The following is a 26,283-nucleotide window of genomic DNA, read 5'->3' on the forward strand; positions in this document are numbered from 1 at the left end:
TGTAATTTATACATTTTTGAAAAATGCAAAAGGATTGGTAGGTGAACAGTAATGACTGAACTATTTAAAATATGGGTTGCAGTCAAAGAAAACCAGGATAGAAAACTGTGCAGAAGGATGTTCTTACAGGCCTGAGGCTCTAATCACAAAACAGAGTGATGGAGATGAACCAATACTGCATGGATTAGCAATGAATTATTTTGAACTATAATCATGTGCCAGCACAATGGGGAGGTAAAAACTAGCCATTACTCACAAGCTGATCTGCAGATAAGAAGAAAAAAAAGTAAAAAGGGGAAAAAATTTATATGCTAAACTGAGTCGGGAAAATAATGAAAACCTAAAATGTTGTTACACTTCAAGTAACATTCTATTTAATGTCTTTCATGTACTGTATAATATCGAGTATTTACACAATACAATCTGTAAGACGCTGGGGCTAAAGCAGGGTTAAATCAGACAACTCTTCTGTATATTAGTACTGGATAGTAACATGTGCTGAAAAATATCCGAATAGAAGAGTTAAGTTTAAAATAACACACACAGACACTAATTTCTCCCACTATAAAACTGCAGGAAATAGCTATATATATACATGCATAGGTAGAGATAGGTAGATATATGCAAACGTGTATATGCACATGCACACTTATGTATACATATGCATATATAATGAGGGATTTAATTTCCATTAGTCCATCTGAAAGCAAAGCACCACCATCTTAAGATTCAATGTTAGTTTTCCCACTCGGGGAAAAAAAAAAAAATGTTAGAACTAATTTTGTGAGAAAAGAAAAATCAAAACTGCTATCCACAAAGATTCCTGAGATTCTTATGAACAGACTGTTTAAATGAAGAGCACTTTAATCAGTAGAGGAATCCTCACGTTTCTAATGTCTTGCTGTGCATTCTGCAGGTTATAGTAGCAGCTGGTAGAGGTCATATATCTTTTGTGAGCATCCCAAAAAGGCTCACTGCCAGACTGTTAAATTATGAATAAGCAATGAACAGAAGAATGCAGATACGGTGGTGACAAGATAATCCCAGCAAATTTATCTATGACAAATTTCACAGGATTAACAAATTACATTTACACAGAACAATAAAAATGTGCAAAAAAAAAAGGATGAGCCTACTTTTCCCTCACAGCATTAGAGGAAAAAAAAATCGCCATTCCAATGCATGTATTTACATTTAACTTTATCTAAAGTAAGACATTTACAGCTTGCTGAAGACAATCAAGTAGCATTATTTCCTTTCAAGCAAATACATATACTGTGTCTATCTAACATGCTACATATGCCTACACTTTGCGGTACACATGTATACAAGTCAGTGGAAAACCTTTTAAAGTTTTCCTCACGATTAGTAACAAGCAGAATAAATATAGAAGAATTCTAATTTAACTTCTCAGGTGAAATACTTTGCCGTTCTGTGGCAGTCAAAAGACACTTTTTCCCGTAATCATTTTGAGTTTCATTCCTATTCGAACTAAACAAGTATTGTAATATATGATAATTGCCACAAGAAAAGAACTAGCCATGAATAGGACTTAAATACTTTTTTGCAGTAGTATCACAAAACCCTTAAGAAACAAACAAAAAAAAAAAATTGCTCCGAAAGGATTCCTAAATCCAGAATCTAAATACTGGATGTTTCTAAAGATGCCCATTCAGTATGTCAAATATTTTGGTGGGAAAGAAGAGGGGATTTGTAGCGTTTGCTACATCCTGCGGTCTCCTATTCTGGTCTTGAGAAGTGATACAAAAACAAAATTTGAAAACCTGCCCTCAAATAGCATGGAATAACAGTTTCCAAATCACAGTTCTGTAGAGAAGCATTTTTTCTTCCAGTTAACAAAGGAATAAAAGGAAAGACAGCACCTCATAGTTTCGAAATTTGAGCACAAGTAGAGTGACTGATAAAAGGAACAGCATGTATGTTTGAGAGATCCAGAATCTGCTGTATCTTTTCTATCATGCTTCTAATCTGAAGCCTGCATTTTCTGTCAGCTCCATTTATTTCTTGCTGTTTGTTAAATCAAAACAGTCCTTTAGTAAAAATAGATCTTGAAAAACAATAGGCCTTCTGAAATCATATATATCATTTACGTATCAAATATATGTTCTTGTTACAGAGCACTGCCTACCAACAGGAAATCTCACTATTAAAGTGAACATCCAATTAATTAAGATACTTTAGTAAACTACTCGGATCCTTCAAACACTACTACTTGAGTATCATTTACCTAGCTCATTCAGCCGTTGAAAAAAAAATTACTGTACTTTTGATTTTGCAGAAGAAATGCAAGTTTTGTGGTAAAACTGAACAGCAACTCAGAAACAATGAATAAATAAATTAGCCCAAAGCATTTGTTTCTCTTTTTATGTTCATCCTCTATTTGTTACTTACCAAGAGAAAACAGGTTTGTTTTTCTACAATGCAGGTTTTTTTGAGAACCTCCTGTCCATACTGTTAGTAATTTATGCAAAGGTGAAGCAAACATGCCAATCCTACATCTAACTATAGTCAGACAAACAAAATCAGCTACTTTTTTTGCAGCTGTGAAGGCTGAAGGATAAGTACCACTGGCAGCTATTCTCTTTTTAAAGACTTTTTTTCCTTTTTTTAATCCCACTGCCAGCACTGTACAGATTCAGTCCCTCACTTCTTTCTGTTGACCTCAACCTTGACCTGTGAAGACTGCCCACTTACATTTTTTTCCCACAAAGTAACAAATTCAGCCTCCCATCATCTATAAGAAAAAACAGCTTTCTAACAAGCATTCTTCTAAAATTTGTTATACTGTTGCTAAATGAATTACAGCTTTAGCAGGACATTCTGAGCCACCTAACTCATATCAGCCTAGGCTGTGAGTAAACTGATGGTAAATGTGAATTTCCACATGACTTTCAAACATGACACATAAGCAAGAGGAAAAAAAATCCCCTCTCATTGTAATATAAATGTATCAGTTCTGTGCCTAAATTTGAGCAAAACTGTAACCCTTTAGGATTTAATCCAAAATGACTGTTCAAAGACAATGCATTACTCACTAAAATTCAGTTTCAAACAGTGTAATGTGTAATGAAGCCTGTTCTAAATTCCTGTTGGAGACAAAATACCCAGGCAAGTATTTTAAAAGGGGCTTATAGGATTTAGGTACCCATATTTCACGGAAATGCAGTATGTGTTGGATGCCTAAATCCAATAGACTCTTCAGAAAATCTAAGCCCTGGGGACATAACTGTAGATTACATACATACATATTATTCAGACTATATCCCGTAAGTTCACTATATACATACGTAAACCTAACATGCCTGCAGGTAATGGAAGAGTACTTTTCCACTTAAATTATTTAACATAAGTATTGAACTTCTATTATATATCAAGCTAACAGCTAATTTTAAATTGCAATCAAGCCATTCTCTGAAAGCACTTTATTTCAGCGGAGGTTTTGCCTGTAAAAGAAATGTAAATCCCTCTAATGAAGGCAATAGAACCTTTGAATACACAGTCAAAACCGGGGCTGGAATTTTATTCCTAGTGCTAACATTGACATCTTCTGCCACTTCTGCTAGTTCTCAGAAATGTTTTGTGCATAACTATCTCATCAGTAAAACGTGTAGAACAGTGTTTACAGACCTTGCAAAGCACACTAAGCTATAAAGAAACATATCTACAGAAATACTCAGTATTAATATTACAGTCTTTTTCAGACATTGTATGACATCAGTGAGAAGTTCCCTAGAACAGACAAATGACAAGATACGACGGAAGAGTCAAAGTCCGAAATGCAACATATAAGAAAGGCTGGGAAAATAGCCTGTAACAAATCTTCAGAACTCTGCTTTCGGTAATCCATTGCAAATTCTTGCTTACGTATCACTTGTTCTTCAATGTGCCTGACTCTTGCCTGCATGCAGTGTGCTGGGTAAGGGCTGGCATAACTCTCAGTATCTAGCTGCAGCAGGCTGAGATCAGAATCTCCTTGAGGACCGCTCCATTTTTACTTGAGAATCTCCAGACTTCTGCGTTTTATAATAATTTACAGATGCAAAGTGCAGTCCTCCTCCCACTAAGTATGTTAAAGTTTGTCATTGCCATCTCACCGAGAACAAATTCACATCTATTTAATTACATGATAAAAATACTTTTATCCTTGCTTGAGATTCTCTGTAGTATACTTTAATTATATGCATAATTTTATTTGGGACTTTTTTAAAGATTAAGGTACAACTCGAACTCAATATTCTCCCAAAGAGAGGGTCCAGTTCTGCCAAGTTATAGACACAAATCCTATCCTACCCTTACCGCACCTTCTTTGTCGTGTGTAATATGCTACTATAGCATACAAAAGTAACGAATATTTTTACTACTCAAACTGCTGTTCGAATCAATGGCACAACGGTCCTATTCATTTGACTAGGACTTTGTGTATTGCAAAACTACTGCTCAAGCTAGTCACAGAACAATGCTCTAGTCATAGAAGACATGGCAGCAACCATTATATTCTTACTATGGCACATCTTCTCATGCAGCAAAATGCAATATTATTACAAATTATCCTTATTATGCAAAGTCCTATTAAACAAAAAGTCACGCACCTCATTCACGCTAATGGGACTTTGTATGTTAAAGATAACATGCAGTAGCCTTATAAATATTACATAGAAAGAAGTTTCCTCTTCTGAAAAAATGCAATTATTATGAAATTAATTTTCAAAACATTTCCTCCCATGGCCATAAATTTTTGGTAGCTTTAAAAAAAAAAAAACAAACAAACAAACAAAAAACAAAGGCCAAACATTAAGCATAAACAAACAAACAAACCAACAAAAGAAACAAATGGCTGGGGTAAAAATGCTAATTCTTGGCTGTGTACCTTAAAAATATCTTACGTTTAAAATATGAAAACAAATTTCCAGGCTGAGATGCTGCAGAACAAGTTCACTTGATTGATTTTGAAACAACGTGACTAATGCCAAAATCTCATCTCACGTGAGGTGCTTTTCCACCTGCAAGAGCTACTAGTGACAATACCATAAAATGAATCTGATGGACTGACTGAATGTAAGGTTTATTCACATGAGATGAGATGAGATTTCGGGAAATGGTCTCATAACATCAAATTCTAAAAAACCAATTACTTAATTGATAGCAATTGAAATTCTGCAACGTTTCTAAACTGGCCTCATCTTATTGACCTCAGTGGGAGCAGAATAAATCCCAAAATGTTAGTAACATGGTAACAGTTAGTTTTCATGGTCAGTATCAGTTATTCAAAATTCTTATCTTAGAAAACATTTTCCAATAAGGAGATCATTGTTAATAAAGATCATTTTATGAAACAAACATTTATTTAAACATTGTACTTTTTAGGAAGGACACTGACGAAACTAATGTCTAGAATGTCAATTTTCAACAACTGTTTTGCTTCACCCTCCCAGTAAAACTCCTATCTGGGCTGGCAACTTATGTGACAAGTTTCAGACAAATGTGATTTGAAACTGCCAATGTATTAGACTCCAAAATTCAAGTCAGGCACTAATAAAAAGAGATGGATGTTGATAATATATCCTGATATTCTCTTAAAAATAACTATGGTTCTTTGTGCTGTATTAATCTGTTAACAAAATTCTCTAATTATTTATTAATTTATTATTTATAATATAGCGTGAGAAGATAATGCCATTGAATTGGTACAAAGCAAGCTAACTGGATATAACTCGTAAGAAAAAAAAACAGTTGTGCTGTAAAGAATGTAGAAACAGTGCTGCAGACAAAACCTTGTTATTCAGAATCCCATTAGTTACTGAAAATATGTAATATAACTTTTGTTGATCAATACTCTCATGTAAGCTCTAAATAATGTATGATTCTGGTGGAGAAAAATGCAGCAAATCAAATATGGTGGGAGAATGTTTCAAATTATGAAAAGTCGTATGACTGCTAATCCATAAATCAGAAATCAGAAAGATTGTTGTAATGTGGGAGGGCTCTATTTAATAAAGGTCATTATAACTTCTGGCTCTAGAGCTATAAGATCTAATATCCTCTCTGGTAGCTCTATGATATGCCCATGCATTACTGTTCTTGTTGACAGTCTGTTGCCTTGGAAATATTTCATTATTTCAGTTTTTCCATTTGTAGACCCTTGGCCTTGTGATATGAAGGCCACCCTATTTCATATTTTCGATTATCATTTAAGCAATCTTCTGGAGCTATTTATATAAAAGCAAGTGTTAGACAATGCATATCATCATTTATCACTGCTATGTTTAAGCTCATGCTCTAGAAAGAAATGCCAAAATAAAGGGGTTTTTCTCTTTCACTTTAAACCAATAGCACTCTGATATTTTGATGTGCTTTACAAATCAATGCTGGCATATCACAGGCATAACACTTCTGTCTATTTAATTTTCTTGGTTATATATCCACACAATCGAAAAACCCTAAACTGCTACTGTAACTATAAAATTTGCTAATACACAGTTTAAAAGAAAAGCAAACAAATGTAACTGTGTAACTTTTCAAACATTCTTTAAAAAAATAAACAGGTGAAAAAAGTTTCAAAACAATTTGAGTGCTTGGTTGCATCAGAGATCACTACTTTTTACATTTGTTTTGTAATCACTAACCTCCTGCTTGAAAAAAATGTAACACAATCTACCTAAATATTATGGAAGCAGAGACTAAACAAAGAATGTACACAAAGTTCACTTGCAGGATTCTTAATCTTGAGAACTAGTTTACAAAGTAGTAACTAAGAAGAGACTCCAAAACCCCTGAAGTAACTGATAGGCGCCTGTATTTCAAACAGCTTGGCGCGCTCAGCTGAAAGGATGTGCACAAAGACAGCTTCAACAAACAGCTGCGTGCAAGACTTCAGGAGCACGTTACATAACTTTTCATAAAATGTTCAGGAGTGCCTGTTTATTGAAGCATTGATCCATCTTCTCCAAAACTCTTTTTTTTTTTTTAAAGAACAAACAGATTGCTGTTATTTCTGCTGAAAAAAAAAAATGTCATCAATTTCTACATGTAATATTTATACCTGAAGCGTTCAGAGCCTTGTAAAGAGCGATAACAAAGTGAACCCTAAGGGCAAAAACAACTGCTTGGACACTAGGCCAAGTTTGTGGCTATTAGTGTTCTAGGAATTTAGACAACTTTTTTTCCCCAGAAATGATTACTCCTCCCACTCCCTACAGGGAAAAACTACTCCGATCCAACCTTTAAAATGACAGCATCAGAGCTGAACAAGAAGATGCTATTAAAGGGCATTAAATTAAATACAGTATATCCTCCTACAACTTCAATCAGAATTTCAGGCCAAGTGTTATTTAGTTCAGCTCTCAAGTGGAGCAGAATAACAAATCGCGCACTTTGATTTACCTTCTCCGAATGCCAAATGGAGACAGGTGATAAAGAAAGCACTCATGCACAGGCTATGAAGTTTCCCCTAGAAATTAATTCTATCTTCAAGATTCCTATCTCAGAGAAATTCCCAAAATGGCACACAAATATGCTTCTGCTGGAGAGATTACTGAAGCTATCCTGGCAAATACACTTAGCACTAATATAGTACCGTTCTCGGAAAGAAGACAGCAGAATTGGGGGGGGGGGGAGGCATAGGACTTATTGATACAAATTGTTTTTCCAACAAAGAACTCTGCAGGAGAAAAGCCTGCTGCTGTAAGTGTCACTAACACGGCAGAAATGCTTTTGCAGCCACTGAAATGGAGATTTAAAAAAAAAATATTTATAGTTGAAGATGAAAATCTGTAAGTTGTCATTGACTTCGGAGGATGCACTGTTTTCCCATTACACGTATCTCCAAATTCTGCTACATATCAATATAGCCTTGTCAAAGCGCAACAGTTAATACTAATGCATCCAACACAGCCGCGCTGACACTTCAGTGGCGAATACGAAATGTACGGTTTTCTGACACCGGGCAGTCTGCTTCCTTGGGAAAAACGGCATAGCTATTTAGATAAAATCTGTGGGTTCTGGAAGTTGTGCTAGAAATGCTGATCACACTAAAAAAATCAAAGTTTGAAATTAAGATTAAAATGAGCCTGATTCCCTAGACTTTATTTCTGTTTAAATATTTTTCAGACTTACTTGTGCTGTGAAATAAAACCCGAGTAACACATGAGCCAGCTACTTTTAAAAGCTGTCTAAATGTTAATTTCCATTTTTACAACTAACCAGGAACCTTCCTCGCCCCTTACCCTCAAGTTCACTTGTAAAGCTGAAGGGGGGGGGGGGGGGGAACCCACCCCAAACCCTCTGGCTGCTCTCCTTCTGGGCACACAGCTCATCGCAGCGTAGCAATGGAGCTTTGAATACTTTTGTAAGAATCACAAAGTAACAGCACATGAACTTGTACTCTTGTTCCCTACCAGTCACTTCTAGAAAGATTCACTTTACTCGAACAAATCCGCTACGGGCAATTCGTGTCACCAGCAGAGCAGATTAATAGCGAGCGCTCTGCCCCAGCAAAAGTACATGGGCCAGCCGGTGGGCAGGGAAGCAAACGGTTGAGGGGTAGCGGTGACACCCCCCCCACCACCATCCCTCCGGCCCCCGCCTCCCCACCCGCCCGCGCACCGGCTCCGCTCTGCCCATTCCGGGGGGCACCGGCATCCGCAGCCCGCCCGGCGGCGGCCACGGGGGGGGTAGGTTGGGGGGGGCCAGGCCGGGCCGGGCAGCCCCGCGGGCGCAGCTGGCGGCGCGGCCCCCCTCCCCCGCCCCTGCTCCGGCCTAGCCGCACTTGAACGGCACCGGCGGGGCCGGCCCCTCCGCCCGGCCAGCCGGGCCTGGCGCGGCGCCCTGCCGCCCCCGGGGCCGCCGAGCGGCGGGGTCCGCCCGGGGTGGGGGGTGCGGGTTGGGGGGGGGGGGGTCTTCCGCCTCCGCGCGCACACACACACACACACACACACACACAGACGCCCGCTCGCCAACGCGCCCCGCCAGGCACCGGCTCCAGCGAGCCGCGGCGGTGCGGCTGGCGGAGCGGGGCTGCTGCTGCGCGGCTCGCCCTATGTGTGCGTGTCTGTGTGCGTGTGCGTGTGTGTGTGTGCGTGCGGCTGGCGGTACGCACTAGGAGGAACTCCCGGTGCCCGGCTATGTGAGCAGCGGGTGCCGGCGGCTGGTCCCCCCACCCCGGCATGGCAGCCAGCCCCGGCCCCCGGCGGCGGCGGCACGGCACGGCCCGGCGCTGCTGCGGCTGCTGCTGCTGCAGGTTCAATAAAGAGAAAGTGTTACCGTTCTCGCCTGGAAGGATCCTGCTGAAAGCTTGGCTTGGTGGGCGCCATCTTCCTGGGATTTTTTTTTTTTTTTCCTCCTCTCTCCCTTACTTTTCCCCCTCCTGATGTTGGTGTGTGTTGTGTGTCTAGCAGCAGCAGCGGCGGCAGCAATGGCCCTGGTTAGCCAGACAGGCTAAGGAAAAGTACTGAGGCCAAAGCATCGCGGGCTCCCACTCCTCCGCGCAGTCCTGGTGCAGGTTGCTCGCTCGCTCGCTTCCTAGCGCTGCTGCTGCTGCCGCTGCCGCCGTCCATAAGCCGAGGAGCAGAGGGAGCCGGGGCCCCGCCGGCCCCAGAGACATGCCCAGCGCAGGCGGCGGCGGCCGGCGGCGGCGGCGGGGAGAGCGAGCCGCGCCGCAGCCCCGGCGGGCAGCCCGGCCGCTGGCATCGCCCGGCAGGTGCGGCACACACGCACACACATACACAAGCACACACCACTCACGCACACACACTCACTCGCACCCCCGCGCCCGCGGGCCGGGCTACGCGGGGTGCCAGGCCTTGGGGCCGGCGGGGCGGGGGCGGGGGAGGGAAGGAGGGGAGTCAGGGATCTCCGGGCTTGACCGCTGTGAAAGTATTTCTGGGCATTTTCCAGCTGGTTCCCCGGCTCCGCTCCCGCTCTGCGTGCAGGGGACAGAAGCAGCCTCCGCTGCCGGCGCAACAACGCCACTCAGTTGCAGTTTCGCAGACTTTCCTCCCCGGGAGCCTGGGCTCCGGCAGGGAAGCGGGGCCGAGGGAGGGAGGGAGGCAGGGACTCCCTCTCCCTGCAACTCCGCGGGCAGCTGGCCTGTCCCCCGTGGGCTCCCACGGCGGAGGACGGGCACGAGCAGAGCGAGGCGTCCGCCGGCGCCCTGCGGCTCATGGGGCCGTTCCCGGGGGTGCCCTGAGGACCCCCGCTCCCCCCTCCACCCCGGCCCCCTCCGAGGGTGTGCGCGCATGTCCTGCGGGTACGCGCTGGCTACTGGCGGAGTAAAGGGCGTAACGCTGGGAATGTGAAGGGAGAGCGGTGACCTGCTTTGTTGGGAAAAGAGTGTAGCACTTCACGCTGGTTTATTGGAGATTATGAAACTAATCATGAAATAAAGGAGCGGGAAAAAGAAACCGCTACCGTAATTGCTCCTTTCAGGACATCGGGGAAACCCGAGCGCTGAGAGCTTTTAAAGGAGAAGCCGCTCCTTGGCTGCAAGCTTTCCATCTCCAAGGTAACTTTGGGGCCGCGCTGCTGCCGCCTCGGAAGTACAGCTTTCCCAGGCCGGATCCTGCTCCCAGGGAAAAGCCAGCGGGCTTCCTTGGGGAAAGGAGCAAGCGCCGAAAGCCGTGGAGGGGGGCGGGGGGGGTGAGGTTTATTCACAAGAAACATTTCCCCGACAACTCCAAAAGTTTGGGTGGGGGGAGGTGAGCGCACACGTGAGCCGCCGGGGGAGAAGTTACCAAAGCACCTAGAAGTTTGGCTGCGGGGCGGGGGAGGCAGAGGGTTTCTTCCCTTCCGCAGTAGGCAACCGGGCCGGCGTAACTTTGCACGCAGCGGCCCGCGCAGCTCCGGGGAGGCGCGCCCGTCCCGCGCTGCGCTGCGCGGCCTCCGCTCGGCCCTTGCGCACGTGCGCAGCCGCCGGCGGGACGGCGGCCGCCGGACCCCGTGCCCCTGCGGCGGCCGTAGCCGGGTCTGGGCGGGGGGCTGCCGGGGTGCGGATGGGGATGAGAAACTGAAGAGAGGGGGTCCTAGAAAGCGTTACATGCCGTTCCCTGCTGGCAAACCCGTCTCCTCGCCTCCAAAAATGCGGGGGGGGGGTGGTGAGGGGGGAGGGATAAAGTTAACAGGTGTCACCTCGGCTTTTGCAATAGCATGAGAAGGTGCCAGTGTCCGCTGCATTTTAAGCGTTTCCAGAAAGCACGAAGAAAAATCGTTCGGCGTAAAGCACGCTGTTTCCTCGATAATACATAGCCAAAATTTGGAAGAAGTGCAAAACTGTTGCCCCTTGTTAGGTTAGTGTGCGAGACATCCAGGCTGCTCTGCATTCCTGTGAGCCAAGGTACCTGGATATCTGCTAAGCGCTATTTGGATTAGAGGTGTTAGTTGTTTGTCAGAGAAGTATTGCTTTTATAACTTCTCCCTGATTACAGACCGAGATAATCAAACTATTAAACGCAAAGTGCTAGAAATTCGCATGCCGCCTTGCCTATATATTTCTGTTTAACTTAAAGTCTCCAGAGGTCTCTTTCATTTGTCTAAAAGCCAATCCGACATTTCTGACCCTTGACTTCCCCACTTCACAGACTAAACTATTGTGATTGCTGCCTGTACTTCCTCGTTAAAGTGTCCGTCAGTTTCCATTGTGATTTAAATATTTTATAAGGGACAAAAATCATACAGAAACCACGAAAAGAAATCAGCTTTAATCCATTCTTTATATCTCTCACATTCAAGCTTTTTAAAAAATATATATGAAAGATCGGTGTGTTTGCTTGAGGAAAACAAGACTCGTGCTTAGTTTCAAATGTTTCTCAGCTAAGAGAGTGCTTAGGCATCATCAGGGATTATTTCAGGAGCATCAGCTTCCTATTTGTCGTAGTTCATTTAATAAAACCTACAAAAGTTACCGCCAAACGTTTTCTATCGTGGGCATAAAATGGAAAATACCTCATGTGTTTTCCAAAACTACAGGAACCAACTCAAAGTTGCTGAACAACAAAACAGGCAATGGTCGATTATCTGAATCTGGCTCCTAAACCAATTAAGTTTGAAATATTATGCTGAAACTTCCTATGTTGTGGTTGTTTTTTCTTTTACATGATAGAGATATTTAGTTTGTATATTTGAGATTATACTGCATTTTTCTCAGTATTTATCTTCATGCAATAGTGGAAAACAAGATACTTGGGACAGTGCCATTTTTATTGCTTTTAGAGAAATATAAGTGTTTTGTTCTGATTTCAGCCTACATTTACCAGTTGTCAGCTACTTTTTTTTTCTTTTTTTTCTTTTTTTTTTTTTTTTTTGGATTCAGCTTTGGTTATAAGCTTATGATAGAGAAAACTAACAGATTCAAACTTCAGGTTTTGCCTCGTACAAACACAAAGAAATGTCAGGTAATTAATTAAGCTTCATGTTAGTATCAGCACATATCGATGAATTGTTAGAGGGAATGGGGAAGGTCTTTAAACTTCCTTATGACTTACTGCCAACTTTCTACGCTTTGCTTCCTAAAGGCGCTCTCTGTGAATTTCCTGCATTTGCATTAGAATGCATTTAAGATTAAAAAATAACAGTGCTGAGTATACTTAGGGTTTTGTGCTGTATTTCCCTGTAGTAACAGGTGACACGATAATGCTGTTAAACTACAATGTGGAATTGCAAGTGTGCAACCCCAAGTGAAAATTGTTCTCTTTCTTGGTTGAAAGCAAATTATCAATCAGCATACCATGATCAATTATCCCCCTGGCTGCCACACACTGGGATTTGCACAAGGCATTGACATTGAGAAATTCCTCTTTAGAAAGGATGAGCGGACGGGATCCCAAACTTTGCAGCAGCCAAGCTAAGCTGCCGGGGTCTCACTTTTTTTTTTTCTTTTTTTTTTTTTCCATTGTTGCTTTCCAGCTCATCCAAGACAAAACTAGGAGATTGTGTTTACTTCTCAGTGCATTTTAAAAGATGCTGTTTTTAAAAAAAAAGAAAGAAAGAAAGAAAAGAGAGAAAATAAAGGAAAAAACCCTCCCCTCCAACCAAGCTCCCCCCAACAAATAGCAAGGAGAGATTGTTAAAAAAAAAAAAAAAAGGGAAAACAAAGAAACACAGAAGCACAAAGAAAAAGCAAGTGAGGGAGCCTGAGGAAGAGCCGCACAGCCCTCTCCCACGGGGTGCTCACCGTTGCTGGTAGGAGGTGATGCCCTGGACGTTTTGCGGGTTGCCGTTGGCCGCGGCGCCGGCTCGCCCCATGCCCGGCGCTGCCGGCACCCCCCCGGCCGCCCCGCCGGCCGCCGCCGCCGTCACCTGCACGCTGAAATCCGGGAAGATCCTGATCATCCCCGCGGCTCAGCACCCGGCGAGGCTGGGCGAAGGGGCGCAGCAGCAGCAGCAGCAGCGGCGGCGGGGGCGGCTCTCCCTCCGGCGGCGGCAGCAGCGGCAGCGGAGCCGGGCGCGCTGCAATCCCATTAGTGAGCGGCGGCCACTGGGAGCGAGTGAGGAAGGGCGCTTTGATGTGAGCTGCTGGGCTGAGATGGAGAGGAGTTTGGAAGGGGGGGGGGGGGGGCGCTGGGGTAAAAAGGAGGGGGGAGGGTGGGGGGAGATTTTACCGAATTGCAAACGCGTGAAGATTTGCGGGGGGGGGCGGGGGGGGGGGGGAGAGCAGAGCTACGGGGGGGGGCGGAAAAAAGGTATAGCTAATGCCACTGGAGCTGTAGATACAGAAGAAAAATCCAAGCTGAGGAGGGACAGGGAGAGAGAGGGGGGCGCAATTACTTTAGCGGTGTCGTGAAAATGATGAGCAGCAAATGTTGCCTTTTTTCCCTCCTCCTTCTCGTCCCTCCACCCCCCACCCTCCACCCAAAATGCAAGTCTTAGAGGATTTCTCTGTCTCAATGAAGTAATAATAAAGGCGGCTGACCACAGTCTGGGCTAGCGCCAACTGTGCGGGGGTGGGGGGTGGAATATCCCTGCTCCCAGAGTCCTGAGGAGGAGAGGAAGAGTGGAGGATTGTTGCAGCGCAAGTTCTTGCTCTTGGTAACTTGCTTTTGCTTTTGCTCCCCCCCTCCTCACCCTCCTCTTTTCTTTCTCTCTGTGAAGGGACGGGTTTCACAGGCGAGGGAACGCGCCGCGTTTGTGCAGTGGCAGAGTTTGTTCCCCATCACAGGGAGCCGGCTCTGCTCTCCTCCCCTCCTAGTGTGCAGCAGCGTTACTGCGAGTCAAACTTGTAAGGTGTGCTGTGTGCGGGCACCACCGCTGCTTCAGCGTTCCCGTTATACCGCGCGGAGTTTCGCAAAATCCCCCTGCAAAGCTCCCCTCCGGGTGCGGCACCCACCGCATCGGTACCGGTACCGAGGGGGCGACTCGGACCTCGCCGAACGCGCGGCCGCGGCCCCTTTGTACTGCCTTTCCCGCCCGCCGCTCCCTCTGGGTTTGCCCTCCTCCCTCCTCCACGAAGGGCTTATCCGCGGCCGCGGTACTGCACGGCTCCGCCACCTCGCCCGGGGCCGCGCTGCGGCCCCTGCCCCGGCCCGCCCGCGGCGCTGCGCGGAGGCTGACGCCAGGAGGGAGGTGCGGAAAGTTGGGCGGGGGGCGCGGGCCGGCGGCAGGCCGCACAGCCCCCTTCTCCTTCTCCTTCTCCTTCTCCTTCTCCTTCTTCCCCTCCCCGCGGCTTCCGCACTTCGCTACGGGCGTGGGGGCACGGACGGAGGAGCCCCTCTCCCTCTCCCCTCGGTGCTGCGCGCCCGGTCCCTGCCTGGCTGCAGCAGGAGAGGAGCGGTGAAGTGCCCATCCCGGCGGGCGGGGAGCGGCGTGCCGAGCCAGGGGCAGCAGGGGAAGGGGAGAAAAACGGACACCCTCCCGTAATAGGGTCCCACTGCGTCTCCCCGAAACCACGGACCTGTAGCTCCAAGCTGCGGGTTGCAGGAGCTAAACGTGTGCGGGCGTGTGGGGGGGGGAGCGGGACTCCTCGCCAGCCCAGTGAGCGGGCAGCTGGGGAGGAGAGTAAGGCAATGTCAGTGCACCTTACACCAACAGCAGCTGGGTTCTTGCCTGGTTTCTGAGCCTCGTACCAAGAGGACTTGCGTGGGACAGGATACAGGCTGCGCTCCAGAGTACGTGTGGTGTTGGAAAGGCTGTGGCAGCATCTCCGAAGGGGACAGATGTCCCAGGCTGCCCCATCGCTCCACAGGTGTTGTAACCTTTGCTTCCGTAAATCAAAGCTGCTACCTGGGCCGGTCTCCCCTTTTCCCATGCAACTGTGTGCCTCTTGGAGTCATAGCTGGGCTCCTAATCTAACAATATCCTCTTATATTGACTTTTCTTTCCAATGCTGTTCCAAACCAAATTAAGACACACCAACTTTATGTTAAAACAGAGACTGCATTCAAATCCTTTGTATTAAATAGCATCTGTGTTTGCATTCTGTTTTAATACAAAATGCTTTGGATCGCAGCTAATACCAGGAGATATGAAACTGGTTAGTCCCCACATGTTGCACATAAAAAGAATTCATAATGAGCATCTGTGGGATGTGGAATGGATCCCATGAGTTAGCTGAAGACCTCATAACGTAAGAGCTGAGAAGCCTAAGTGAATTATGACTCTCCTTCCTCGCAAGTAGGATTAATTTTCTATCCCACTTATATTCATTATCTATCCTGTTTATACTATAGGGACATCAATTGTTTGAGTGTTAAATATGAAGACTTTACAGAAACGTGTAGGTTAGATAGCTTGCGGAGAAGAGGGGGAATGTTGTTGCTAGGAAAAATGTTATTCAAACTCCATATTTAAGGAGCAATATTAGCTCAAGCTGCTCGCTTTTTTACAGGACTGTGAATTCTGCGCCTTTCTCTTACAACATATTTAAAATGTACGGTTTACAAAGTACCCTCCATCTGCCTGTGGCCCTCCCAGTGATGTCAATAAGAATTTTGCATGCAGATGAAGGTCCATATATGGCCTTTAGAGAGCAGGTCAATAAATGGCTGGAGGAATAATTAAAGACTTCTGAGCTGCTCCTTTCCTTTTTCTTACAATATAGTACAAGACTGGCATGAATATAGGCTGGACTACCACTCTAATTGGCTATGGAATAACACTGAAAGGAATTTAAATGTGGGCAGTAGCCATTTTCCAAATGATCACTCCATTACAGTAGTTTTGTCTGTCAGTGTATGGCCAGGCAGTAGAGTGGATGTAATCATGTCGAAGTCCCCATCCATTGATTGTCACTCACTGCTCTACAGTGGCAACTCTAAGCAGATTTTCACATTTCAAAGGGACAGCGAGGACAGAGAGCCTGCCTTTAGCCAAGCTTGCTTCAGCTTAGTCCTGAAAGTCACCGCTTATCATCCGCGTAGGCAGAACCCATGATCTCTTGATATTTCATAATATCTTTTATGGTTATTGATTAATATCTTAAGTGCTAATGTAACTGAAAATTCAGTCTTGGTAACTCTGCTTGCACAAGTAGTCCCACTGAGCCAGTGGAACCACTGACAAATAGTTTTGTATGCTGGAAGATGAGCAGGATTCAAAGGTACGTTTGTGAATGCCTACAGAATACAGAAGCATTTTCTTTCTCATAGCCCTTAAAAGATATCAAATAAAAACCTATTATCTCATATCTGAAGAAAAGTCCATTTTGATCATTTGTATCTCTTTTTTTTCTCCCAAATTAGTCGTGATGGTAAAGTCCAGTAAGAATTTCTCAGACTTATTTTATACACCAACGAAAATATCTATCATCAGGCTTAGACTCTGTGCCATATTAAATAGCATGGACCCGATTCGGTACATATTTAAACCCATGCAACAACATACCGTGATGGTTTTAAATTAATTCAGTGCACTATGCTAGTGTAAATGAGATAAGAATCAAGCCCAATATTTAAAATGTAAATCTCTCATTTTGGTGAAATTATTGACAGGTTCTGGTGTCTAAGTGACACAGTTTTTGTCTTAATACCATATACTTTTAAAAGATATTCTGCAAGTTGCTTTAGTATTGATTAAGCTAAGAAATATTCTGATAAACTACTGCTGTTTTGAACAATGCACTGTAGACCTTCCTCTCTCCAGCAAAAACATAGTAAAGATAAAAATTAAAAACACATGACAGCATGTAATATAATAACATTTAATATTTATGCTTTACCTACACCTCTCTATCACAATTATATATTATATCTTTATTCGCATTGTCAGTGTACTACTGTTCCTTTCTTTCACAGGTGAAAAAATATCTCTTCTCTGGAAATTCATTTCCATTTACTTAAAGTTAAATGGTTTGACTTTGAATTTTCATTATCTGCTGTTGGAAGGAGCCTGTGACAGGTATGAGAGAGAATGCTACAAAGCTTCATTGTATCATTTAATTTTTGCTTCACTTTAGTCAGATATCATTTAGGTAGAGAGTAAAATACTATACAGAGAACAGGATAAGATAGAACAAAACAGAACAGAAATAAAATAAAATGAAAATAGGATATATAATGAATTACAGCAGAAAAATGCCTTTATCGTGAAGAGATTTTTTTTTTTTTTTAGTTATACTGATTCCTCGCTGGTGAGAAAATTGAACTAATTTTATATAAAAGGAATATGTCATAACAGGATATGGCATTTATCTTCCTGAGATAGGGGTGACCTCATCATTCACAAGTGGCGTAGCTATGAATGAGTAATCAGCGTCCCCACCCATTAAGTGTAGATAAAGTCTGTATCTTCTGTCTAAGTATTAAATATTCGATTTATTATTTTACAACTCGCCATCTCTACAAGTGTCCACTGACTGTTGCTTCTGTTGCTGCTACCAATATGTATCATCAGTGTGAGGCAAAAGAAGCTCCTCAAAAGGCGCCCTGCATAATAGTGAATAGAAGATGAGAAGGGAAATGAAAATAACAGAGGAGAAGAAAACAAGAGAAGATGGACCTGCAGGAAAAAAATTATGGTCGAAACAGGATAAGGAAACCCCTTAACTGACCTATACTTTTGTTGCCTGTAATATTCCAAGAGCTTTATAACATACATGCAGTGAAAATATTTTTCATATTAATACCTCACATACATCACCTACCTCATATCTCAAATTATATTGCTGAAGTTATTCCTAAGGGAATTTATATACGTATAATGTGAGAGAAATATACAGTTAGGAAAGAATTCCTTTTTACTATCTTTCAGCAGTGCACATTAGAGAAGAGCTGCAGTTAAAAAAAAATAGAGTTTCTTTCTAGAACTACATAAGATAACATTTTTCTCCTTCAAATGATGTCACATGCTGCATTTTGTTTTCATTCCTTTGTAAAAGCAATGAGTGTAGTTTGAAGAAAATATTTGTAGTTTAATTTTAAATCAAAAAGAACTGGCTGTTCGTCTGTTTGGTAGAAAAACCTCTAAACAGAACATGAAATCAGGAAAAAGTCCATCACAACTTAAATAGCAAGTACTCAAATATTTCCCATCTTTACAATTCCCTGATATGTACTCAGTGTTGGAAGAGCAGATGAAGGAAATGTATATTCTGAAAGGTTGTGCTGGGAATGAAGGGCAAGATTAAGGTAGCCCCCTCCCCCCTGTATTCAAAAGAAAAGCGAGCAGAGAGTAAGATAGAAGGAAAGTGCCTGGGGAAAGTAGCATCACTATCGAAATCATAAAAGATGTATAAGGACATCAGTGGAAGAACTAGAAAAACTATTAGAAGAATGCCCTACAGGGCTATCCCAATGGCTCCGTGATTAGCACTCTGCGCTGCCACTGGGAAAATGCAGCTAAGGTTGGAGGCTAATCTTAGGATCTCGCTCATCGGTACTGGCAGCTGAGAGCCTTATAAGGTTGGCAAGTCCAGAGAAAGACTGATACATAGCTCACACGCCCAAAGGTATGTACCTAGGCTCTATTTTGACCACCAAAACTGTCTCAGGAAGGAGTATTGGGTTTTCTCTGTGGTCAGCTAGCCTAATTCGCTCTCTATGCGCAAGCAAAAGAACACCTCTGGCCTAGTGTGTAATGACAAAGGACAGCTAATTTTCCAAGGCTGGAACATCCATATTAAAGTAAATTTCTCTTGTTTTGTATACTTTGCTCTGGTCCCAAATTTTAGCAAATGACTTATCTCTCAGCACAGAGGTTTCCTGCAGTGTTGATCCCCCACAAATTTTCTAGCAGCTCCAGCAGAAGATCAAGGGGCAGCCAGCTACTTTTTCCAGACTGTACCTGCTTCTGCAGAGAGCGTGTAACCTGGATGTTCCTCCAGACAGTTTTAGCACCTGTGTATACATTTCTCTTGTCTTCAAGACCAGTGTCATGCCTCCAAAGTAGAGTAATCTGCTACTCCATTAGCATCAAATTGGGGTCATGGAAACCACAACTAAATTGTGCTGCTTCCACCTCCACAAAAACCTGATTCATACCACACAGCCTGATAGGAAGCTTAATTCAAGAAAGTGGAAAAACAAATCATGTAGCTGCTTTTTATCTCCAGGGCTTCTAAGAGATACCAGCATATTATCCTGAGCTCTCACCACATTCAGATTTTTGGTCCAGTAATTCCCTTTGCACCTGCTCATCCATAAGAGAAGTGAAACTTATAAAGTGTGTCCAGGGCTAGTCAACACACTTTTCCCTTTTATTTCTTTATTCACCTTTATTTTCAGCCTCTGTCAGTGTTCCTAAACCAAAATAATTTGTGGAAGCAGCTGTTGGTGTGTCCTGGAAAGACAGCATCAATAGGCAGCTTAAGGTTTCTGACTGTGTTTAGAGGAGGATTCTTGTCCTTTCCCTCACTATATAGTCATTCCCTTCTAATTCAGAAGAAACAGAAACCAAACATACCGTCTTTCTCTTAATTCTTTTTTTGATTGACAAATCAAAGTTAATTATACGTACAGCAAAAAAAAAAACCACTGAGCTGCCTCTCAGAGCTCTTTCAAAGACACTTAGTACAGTCATGTAGCCTTTCCTCTTTGGTAGCTACCAATAGTGCTCTGCTGAGTTATGCAGCAATGAACAAAATACACAAATTCACAAGACCACCCGTGCCTGTGTTTCCTCCCGTACTGTCCAAGTTGGAAGTTCCAATCAGCACCAAAATCAACGGCGTAATAAGTGGGAGCTGGGATCTCTCAGCAGCAGAGATGGTAAGCATCCTGTGCAGTTTTAAACCCAGGCTAGGTCCTTAGAGCCATGTTTCTCCACAGGTTTGTTTTGTTTTGTTTTGTTTTTCTGTTTTAAAACAGCAGCACTATTTTTCCACTCACTGAAGAAGACAGTGCACTGTGTTCCTGCGTAGCATGGTCTCAGGTGGGCAGCCATGTAAGTCTGGGACTCTGCTAACAGTTTCTGAAACTTCAAGCATACATAAAACTCTGAAATAAATACTTTGATCTTTGGTCCTAGTGTTTTTCCAAAAATAATAAAAACTTGTACAGAAATACATGTGTCAAAGACTTGAGTGCAGGCTAGCCTGTCTGAAAATGTATCCATGACTAGGTACAGGAATCTCTAACAGAGTAAGGTTTTTATTTACAACTATTTATTATTCTGCAGTTTCAGTTCTCACTGTTAAGAAGTTTGTTCAAATTCCTTCCTTTTTTTTTTCTTAATCGAGAAATTAAAGTATTGAGCATAGTCACAGGAGGCCTTCAAAGTTTAAACACATCTCAAATCTTACTCTTTCCATTTCAAACATCTCTTGGGTTAAAAAACAAACCAACCTTTCCAGTATTTATATGTGGTCTATCAGAAACCTTAAAAAGATAAGATAACTTTTATTTACTTCAAAGTTAGACCTCCATCCACATTACTTGCCCTTCTGTCATTGCTATCCATACTACAGCAACCATTGAGAAGAAGAACTGAACAAATGTGACATGCAGCACCCAACCAAGTGTCCTCACTTCTCACTCTTTGGAATTCCTTCCTTGGGGAGTTTAATTATGACAAAAACAGAAAATAGATAATCTGAGATCTTCTTAGTCCACTATTGGACTTTTATTTTCATTTTCACTTTCATAGATAGGGTAGCCCAAAATCTAGCCATAAATTGTATCAAATTCAGAACATGCTGAACTCTAAGAGTGAGTTCCTTTTTTTTGTTCTTTGGTTGTAGGTCTTCTGACCACTATAAAGGGTATTTTCATTATCAAAAAGTGGTCTGGTCCATAGTTGCTGTCTAAATAAAGTTGAATACTTCATTCACTGGAAGTTAATCAGCAAGGCTACCTAACATTCTTCTCTTTTCACTGTCAATGGATCACATTATCTCATTTTTATACACGTGTGGAAAACATAGAAAATGTTTGGGGGACTTACTTTATTAGGCATTGGCAACACACTGGATAGAGAACTTGTGGGCTCTTTGAAGGAATCTTGTAATGCAATTGCCCCAAAATATATTCTTTTTTAAACATGAGGGAATTTAACCATTATTCTCCTGATTACACATTTGAGGCAACATATATTTAGCTGTGGAGTATGTATAGTTTGGGTAGATATGAATGTCTATATGAAGAAAATTATAATTTCTCTTGGTTCAAAATTCATTAAACAGGCTTTATCGTACCTTTCTTATTTTTGTCTCAAGATGGATATTCATCTTTATTAACTTGACAACGAGTAATGACTGCATTTGCTTTATTTGTACAGACTTTTTTTTTTAAGAGTGTTGACTCTTTTACTAGTCCCTTAATAGAACCAGGTGGTCGAAGTTAGTACTTGCTAAGGATGTCACCTTTTTCTTCTTCATACATAACACGGAAGAAAAAACAAGGGGACTCCACCGACCAAATGATCATTTCTTTTGACATAAGTCCTTTATTCTGGAGAAAGCCTCCTACAGATTTTGAAGCATATTTCATTTAATATAGATTTGGCCTTTTCAGTCTGGAACAAGAAGAAATATCAGAGAGTTCATACAAGTAGATGTTAAAACAACAGCAACAACATCTGCACAATGACAGAATTTATTTTTAGTTGCAACTTGTAATAATCACTATTCATCTCCTCAGCTTCTCAATTCCTGCAACAACTTTCTGGAAAAATGTTTTTGTTTCAAAGTCTGCAGCATCATGGGAAGTTTCATCGTTAGAAAAATAAGAGGAAACATACCTTCCTTTAACTGCAGTAAATCAATATTCCTTCCTAAAATAATTAAATCATATGCAGATAAAAACTATCACACAGGTACAACTAATTTTGAATCTTTTGGGGGATATCCAAACTATACAGCAGTAATTCTTCCAATATTCAAATGCAATCACTGAATTAATTTAAAACAGTCCATGGTATTTTCTATGCCACCAATTCAATAACAGTTTTTCTGTGTATTTAGGCCTTTACTATATGCCAACCAAGTACAGCAACTAGATTTATCTAGAATATACTGCAATCTGTTACTCTTTCTGAAGCTGAACTTTTGATTCTAATCAGTTTTACTCAACTGTTGTCAGCTTATGGAGGAGTACAAGGGGTGAAGATCTGCATAATAAAGAAGATATTATATGTAGAAAAATCTTGAATTAATAAAATGACTAAAGCTGATATATCAAACAAGTGAAGCAGAAAAAAAAACAAGGTTAAGATTTTTCTTGAACTCGCACATTTTACACTTTTTATGGAGTACATTAATAATATTCAAATTTTGCATATCTGAAGATAGGAAGAAGAAATATTCAGTTTAAACAGCAACGGTATTCTTTACTTTCAGAATATTCTTATTATGAGTCCTTGCTACTTCCAGTAACATTACTCTTTTGCATTTGCTTTTTAGGTGGAGAAGCGTCCATGAGTGGGAATAATGTAAAATAATTTGACTTTTGAGAGACTGTAAGCTCTTCAAACTTATTGTTATAACAGAGGATGCTTGACATTGAAAATCACTTTGTCTTCCTTTTACTTCTAAGTCCTGCTATCTGTAATGGACTGTGTACATACTTTCAAATGGTGCTGTTAGGTTAGTAAAACACACACAGCTGGAGTTAAATTATTTAATTTATAGAATTTGAAATATCTGCTATCTTCACTGTTTGTTAGGAAGATCTTGAAAAACTGAAGAATATTCCTTAATATAATTTTCAGAGAAAACAAGCATTTAGAAAAAAAAACCAAACAAATATACCATATACATGAAAAACCTGCTAATTGAATGTACCTTTATAATTACCAAATGATATTTCTTCAGGTATGGACTGCATTTTGATATTGTTCAGTGCAGGAAAATAAAGAAGGCTCACCTCATCACTAATGGAAACATGCAGTACGCAGCGACTGGCGCTAAACACTGGCTGTTCTGAAGTGTTCCAGCCTGGATACCAGCAATAGCATCTGCTTAGATAGCAGATGTGTATGCCCTGCTCACAGCTAATTATTTCTGCAGAGTGACAGTATGATGGTGATTAAAAATATATATTAATATATATGGTATATTAGACCTATAAATATATCTTGCCTGATTTATTTGGTCTGAGCTCATCTATAAATTGTCTGGCTTCTGAAGGAAAATGGCAAAATTGTCTTGCATGTAGAGGGATAGATCTCAAGTTAAATCAGTGGTTGCAACAAAAAAAAAATCTAAGTGAATGACAAACTCTGAAGAGCTCGAACAAGGCAAATTGCAATACATAAATATCAGAGGGCATGTGTATGTCTTGAACAGATACCAAACCTGAGATCTGCATGAAAGAAAAAAAAAAGGTTCAAATTATACTTTCTGTCTGAGAAACCAAGAGTGTGAGCAGCATTATAGTACAGTGTAGTGGTTAGAACTGCAACACACCTTATTATGTCATGAATTTGAGTAATAATTGAGTTCTAGACTATTTCAAGCAAGCAAAAAAAAAGTAAGCATGCTTGCCTTCCCCCAGCTATGTCCACTGTCAGTTTAATTTCTTGAAAGAATTCTGTAGTTTCCATTTAAAAAAAAAAAAAACCACAAACAAAACACCAAAATCAAACAAAACCAATCAAACAAACAAAACCCTGGAACAACAACAACAAAAAAAATCAGAACACCTCCTCCCCGCCCCCAAACGAAAACAAATGAAAAGAAACCCCAACACCACATCACACACATGACACAAAACAAAGCATCACAAAACCAAAGCATAAATAAGTATTTTGAGTATATCATACTGGAGTTTTCATATGACTTTCACAAAGGACAAGGAAAAGTGCTGATCCAGTTGTTCCTGAAAGTGTCATTCTGAGTTTTTCATCTTCCCCCTCCCCCCACTTCCCAAAAAAAAGTTTATAAAAGAGTACTAGCAAAAAAGTCTGCAAGATGCTTCTTTTCTTCTTAAGAGGTAATATTCAGTACTGCTTATCTGAAGTCAACAAACTACAACCACAAGAAACAAGTTTTTACTGAAGTATATCGAGTATATTTTGCCCTTATTAAGTGTTTGAACATTTGGTCTTGAAAGTATGATAGTGAAATCAGTGGTCTGAGGCTATTAAAAATTAGTATTAAAGTGAATTGAGAATCATTTTCAATTGCATTTCATTGAAATCAACGGACCAACATTATCAGAAGTGAGTCTCATTGAAGTTGTGGAGATTAATTTTTGATATCAAGCCATTGAAGTCAAAGGGAACAGGCTACAGAAAGTTAACTCCACACAATGCAGTTACATTCAATACAGCCTTGTCTTGTGAAGAAAAAAAAGGACTTTATTAAGTACAAGATTTGTGTATCATCACTTTCACACAATGTATTAAAAAAAACCCAGAGTAGTATCACAGACACTGGTGGAGTGACTGTAAACAGATGTCGCAGCTAGGCTTTTAGGTTACTTGTACAGTACCAGTTAACAGCACAACTCACATAATAGTACAGCGTGTTTTCAAGAGAAAGTATTAGGCAAGATATCACATATCCTGTACTCTTTGAACAGTGCCTCAATCTCTTGCTTTTGCTAGCTAGCCATGAGAATCAAGCTGAAGGAGTTTGATGTCTCACGTAAAGGGTAGCAATTGCAAAAATCACATTCATTGCCTTTCTCTCCCAGTGCAAAAGAAAAGTCTTCTGCAGCAAGAGCACAAATACCTTCACTTTAGTGAAATGCACACAAAAAATATTTACAGAGTTTGCAACATTTAACTAATGGAGAATAAATTTAGCTACTTATTGTTAGGAAAAGGAGGAATGTTCAACTTTAAAAAAAAAAAACTTAATCACTATTAACTTCTCAAATGTTTATAGAAACTCACATAAAACCAGCAGATGCACAACTAAATCCTACTCTAGGATCCTACAGTTCAGAGTGAGAGACTTCTGCTTTACCATTTCATGGATGCTTTCATTCTTCAAACACTTACCACAGTATAACAACACTACAGTAAAAAAAAAAAAAAGTCAATGGGCAAATACTATACACAAACATGAATTAGATATGTGGCGGTATATAAATAGTTCAAATGATTACATATTGTGTAATTCACATGCAGTTGCTTTTTTTGTTTGGTTTTTTTTTTTTTTACTTCACAACTCTAAACTGATCTGTGCTCTAGATCTATTTCCCATTGACCAAAAATGAAACTGTAAATATTTTTAATTTTAAGGTATAAGTACAGCAGTTCCTGATGGAGCAGCACACAACATTGCAAAGATTAATTAAGAATAATCACGGAAACACAGAGATCTGAGCAGGCCACACGGGACAACAGTTATTGTGTGCGTGAGTGCATGAAAGGGTCAGGCTGGAAAACCGCCTGAAGCATCTGGATGATTGTACGTGACTGAAAACAGTCACGAGGGATGATTGTGATAAAAATAACTCTTGGTTTTAGGGAGTATCAGCAATGAAGGAAACATCCTGCTTGGCCCCATAGCTCAGATCCACACCTGTGGATATAAATATACACTTGTTACTGCTTTGAGTAGCTTTTTTTTGCGCTTGTTTGCTTGCTCACTTGCTTGCTTGGCTTTGGAATAAAGGAAACTTGACTTGAAGAAATAAAAGTCCAACTGATTTCTTCACTGCAGTTCCAAGTTTCTTTAAATGCTTAATTCTTTGTATTCATTAGTGTCTTTGCAGCTCAGAATAATTCTGTAATTGTGGTACCCTTGGAATGAAAGTATTATTTAATGCCCTATCAACACTGGAACAAGGGACATAAGCCAACTCAGATGGTGTATATAGGGTAACAAAAGATATACGAAGTATGTGCAACCCAGTCAATACTTTAAAAGTCTAAGTCAGATGATGCAGATTAGCTTAAACAATCTCAAACCTGTCCTTAGAAACTCCAGGTGGGCAATGATGAGAATGAAACAGC

General features: G+C 41.6%; 1 protein-coding gene across 4 annotated transcripts in view; it reads right to left on the bottom strand.

Moving 5' to 3' along the window:
• Positions 1-13,485, bottom strand: part of NPAS3 (neuronal PAS domain protein 3) — a 623,781-nt gene extending 610,296 nt beyond the window's left edge. For 2 of the 4 annotated variants that reach the window (XM_086749858.1, XM_086749857.1), the window contains exon 1: positions 13,184-13,485. In XM_086749858.1, the coding sequence (XP_086605984.1) occupies positions 13,184-13,341 (158 nt within the window). In that variant the 5' untranslated portion in view covers positions 13,342-13,485. Of the gene's footprint in view, positions 1-9,279; positions 9,715-13,183 lie in introns of those variants that run through there. The other 2 variants (XM_086749860.1, XM_086749859.1) reach the window with 1 other exon arrangement.
• Positions 13,486-26,283: the final 12,798 nt, after the last annotated feature.

The sequence above is a fragment of the Chlamydotis macqueenii genome, chromosome 5 (genome assembly GCF_036417535.1).
Source record: "Chlamydotis macqueenii isolate bChlMac1 chromosome 5, bChlMac1.mat, whole genome shotgun sequence".
Classification (NCBI taxonomy): domain Eukaryota; kingdom Metazoa; phylum Chordata; class Aves; order Otidiformes; family Otididae; genus Chlamydotis; species Chlamydotis macqueenii.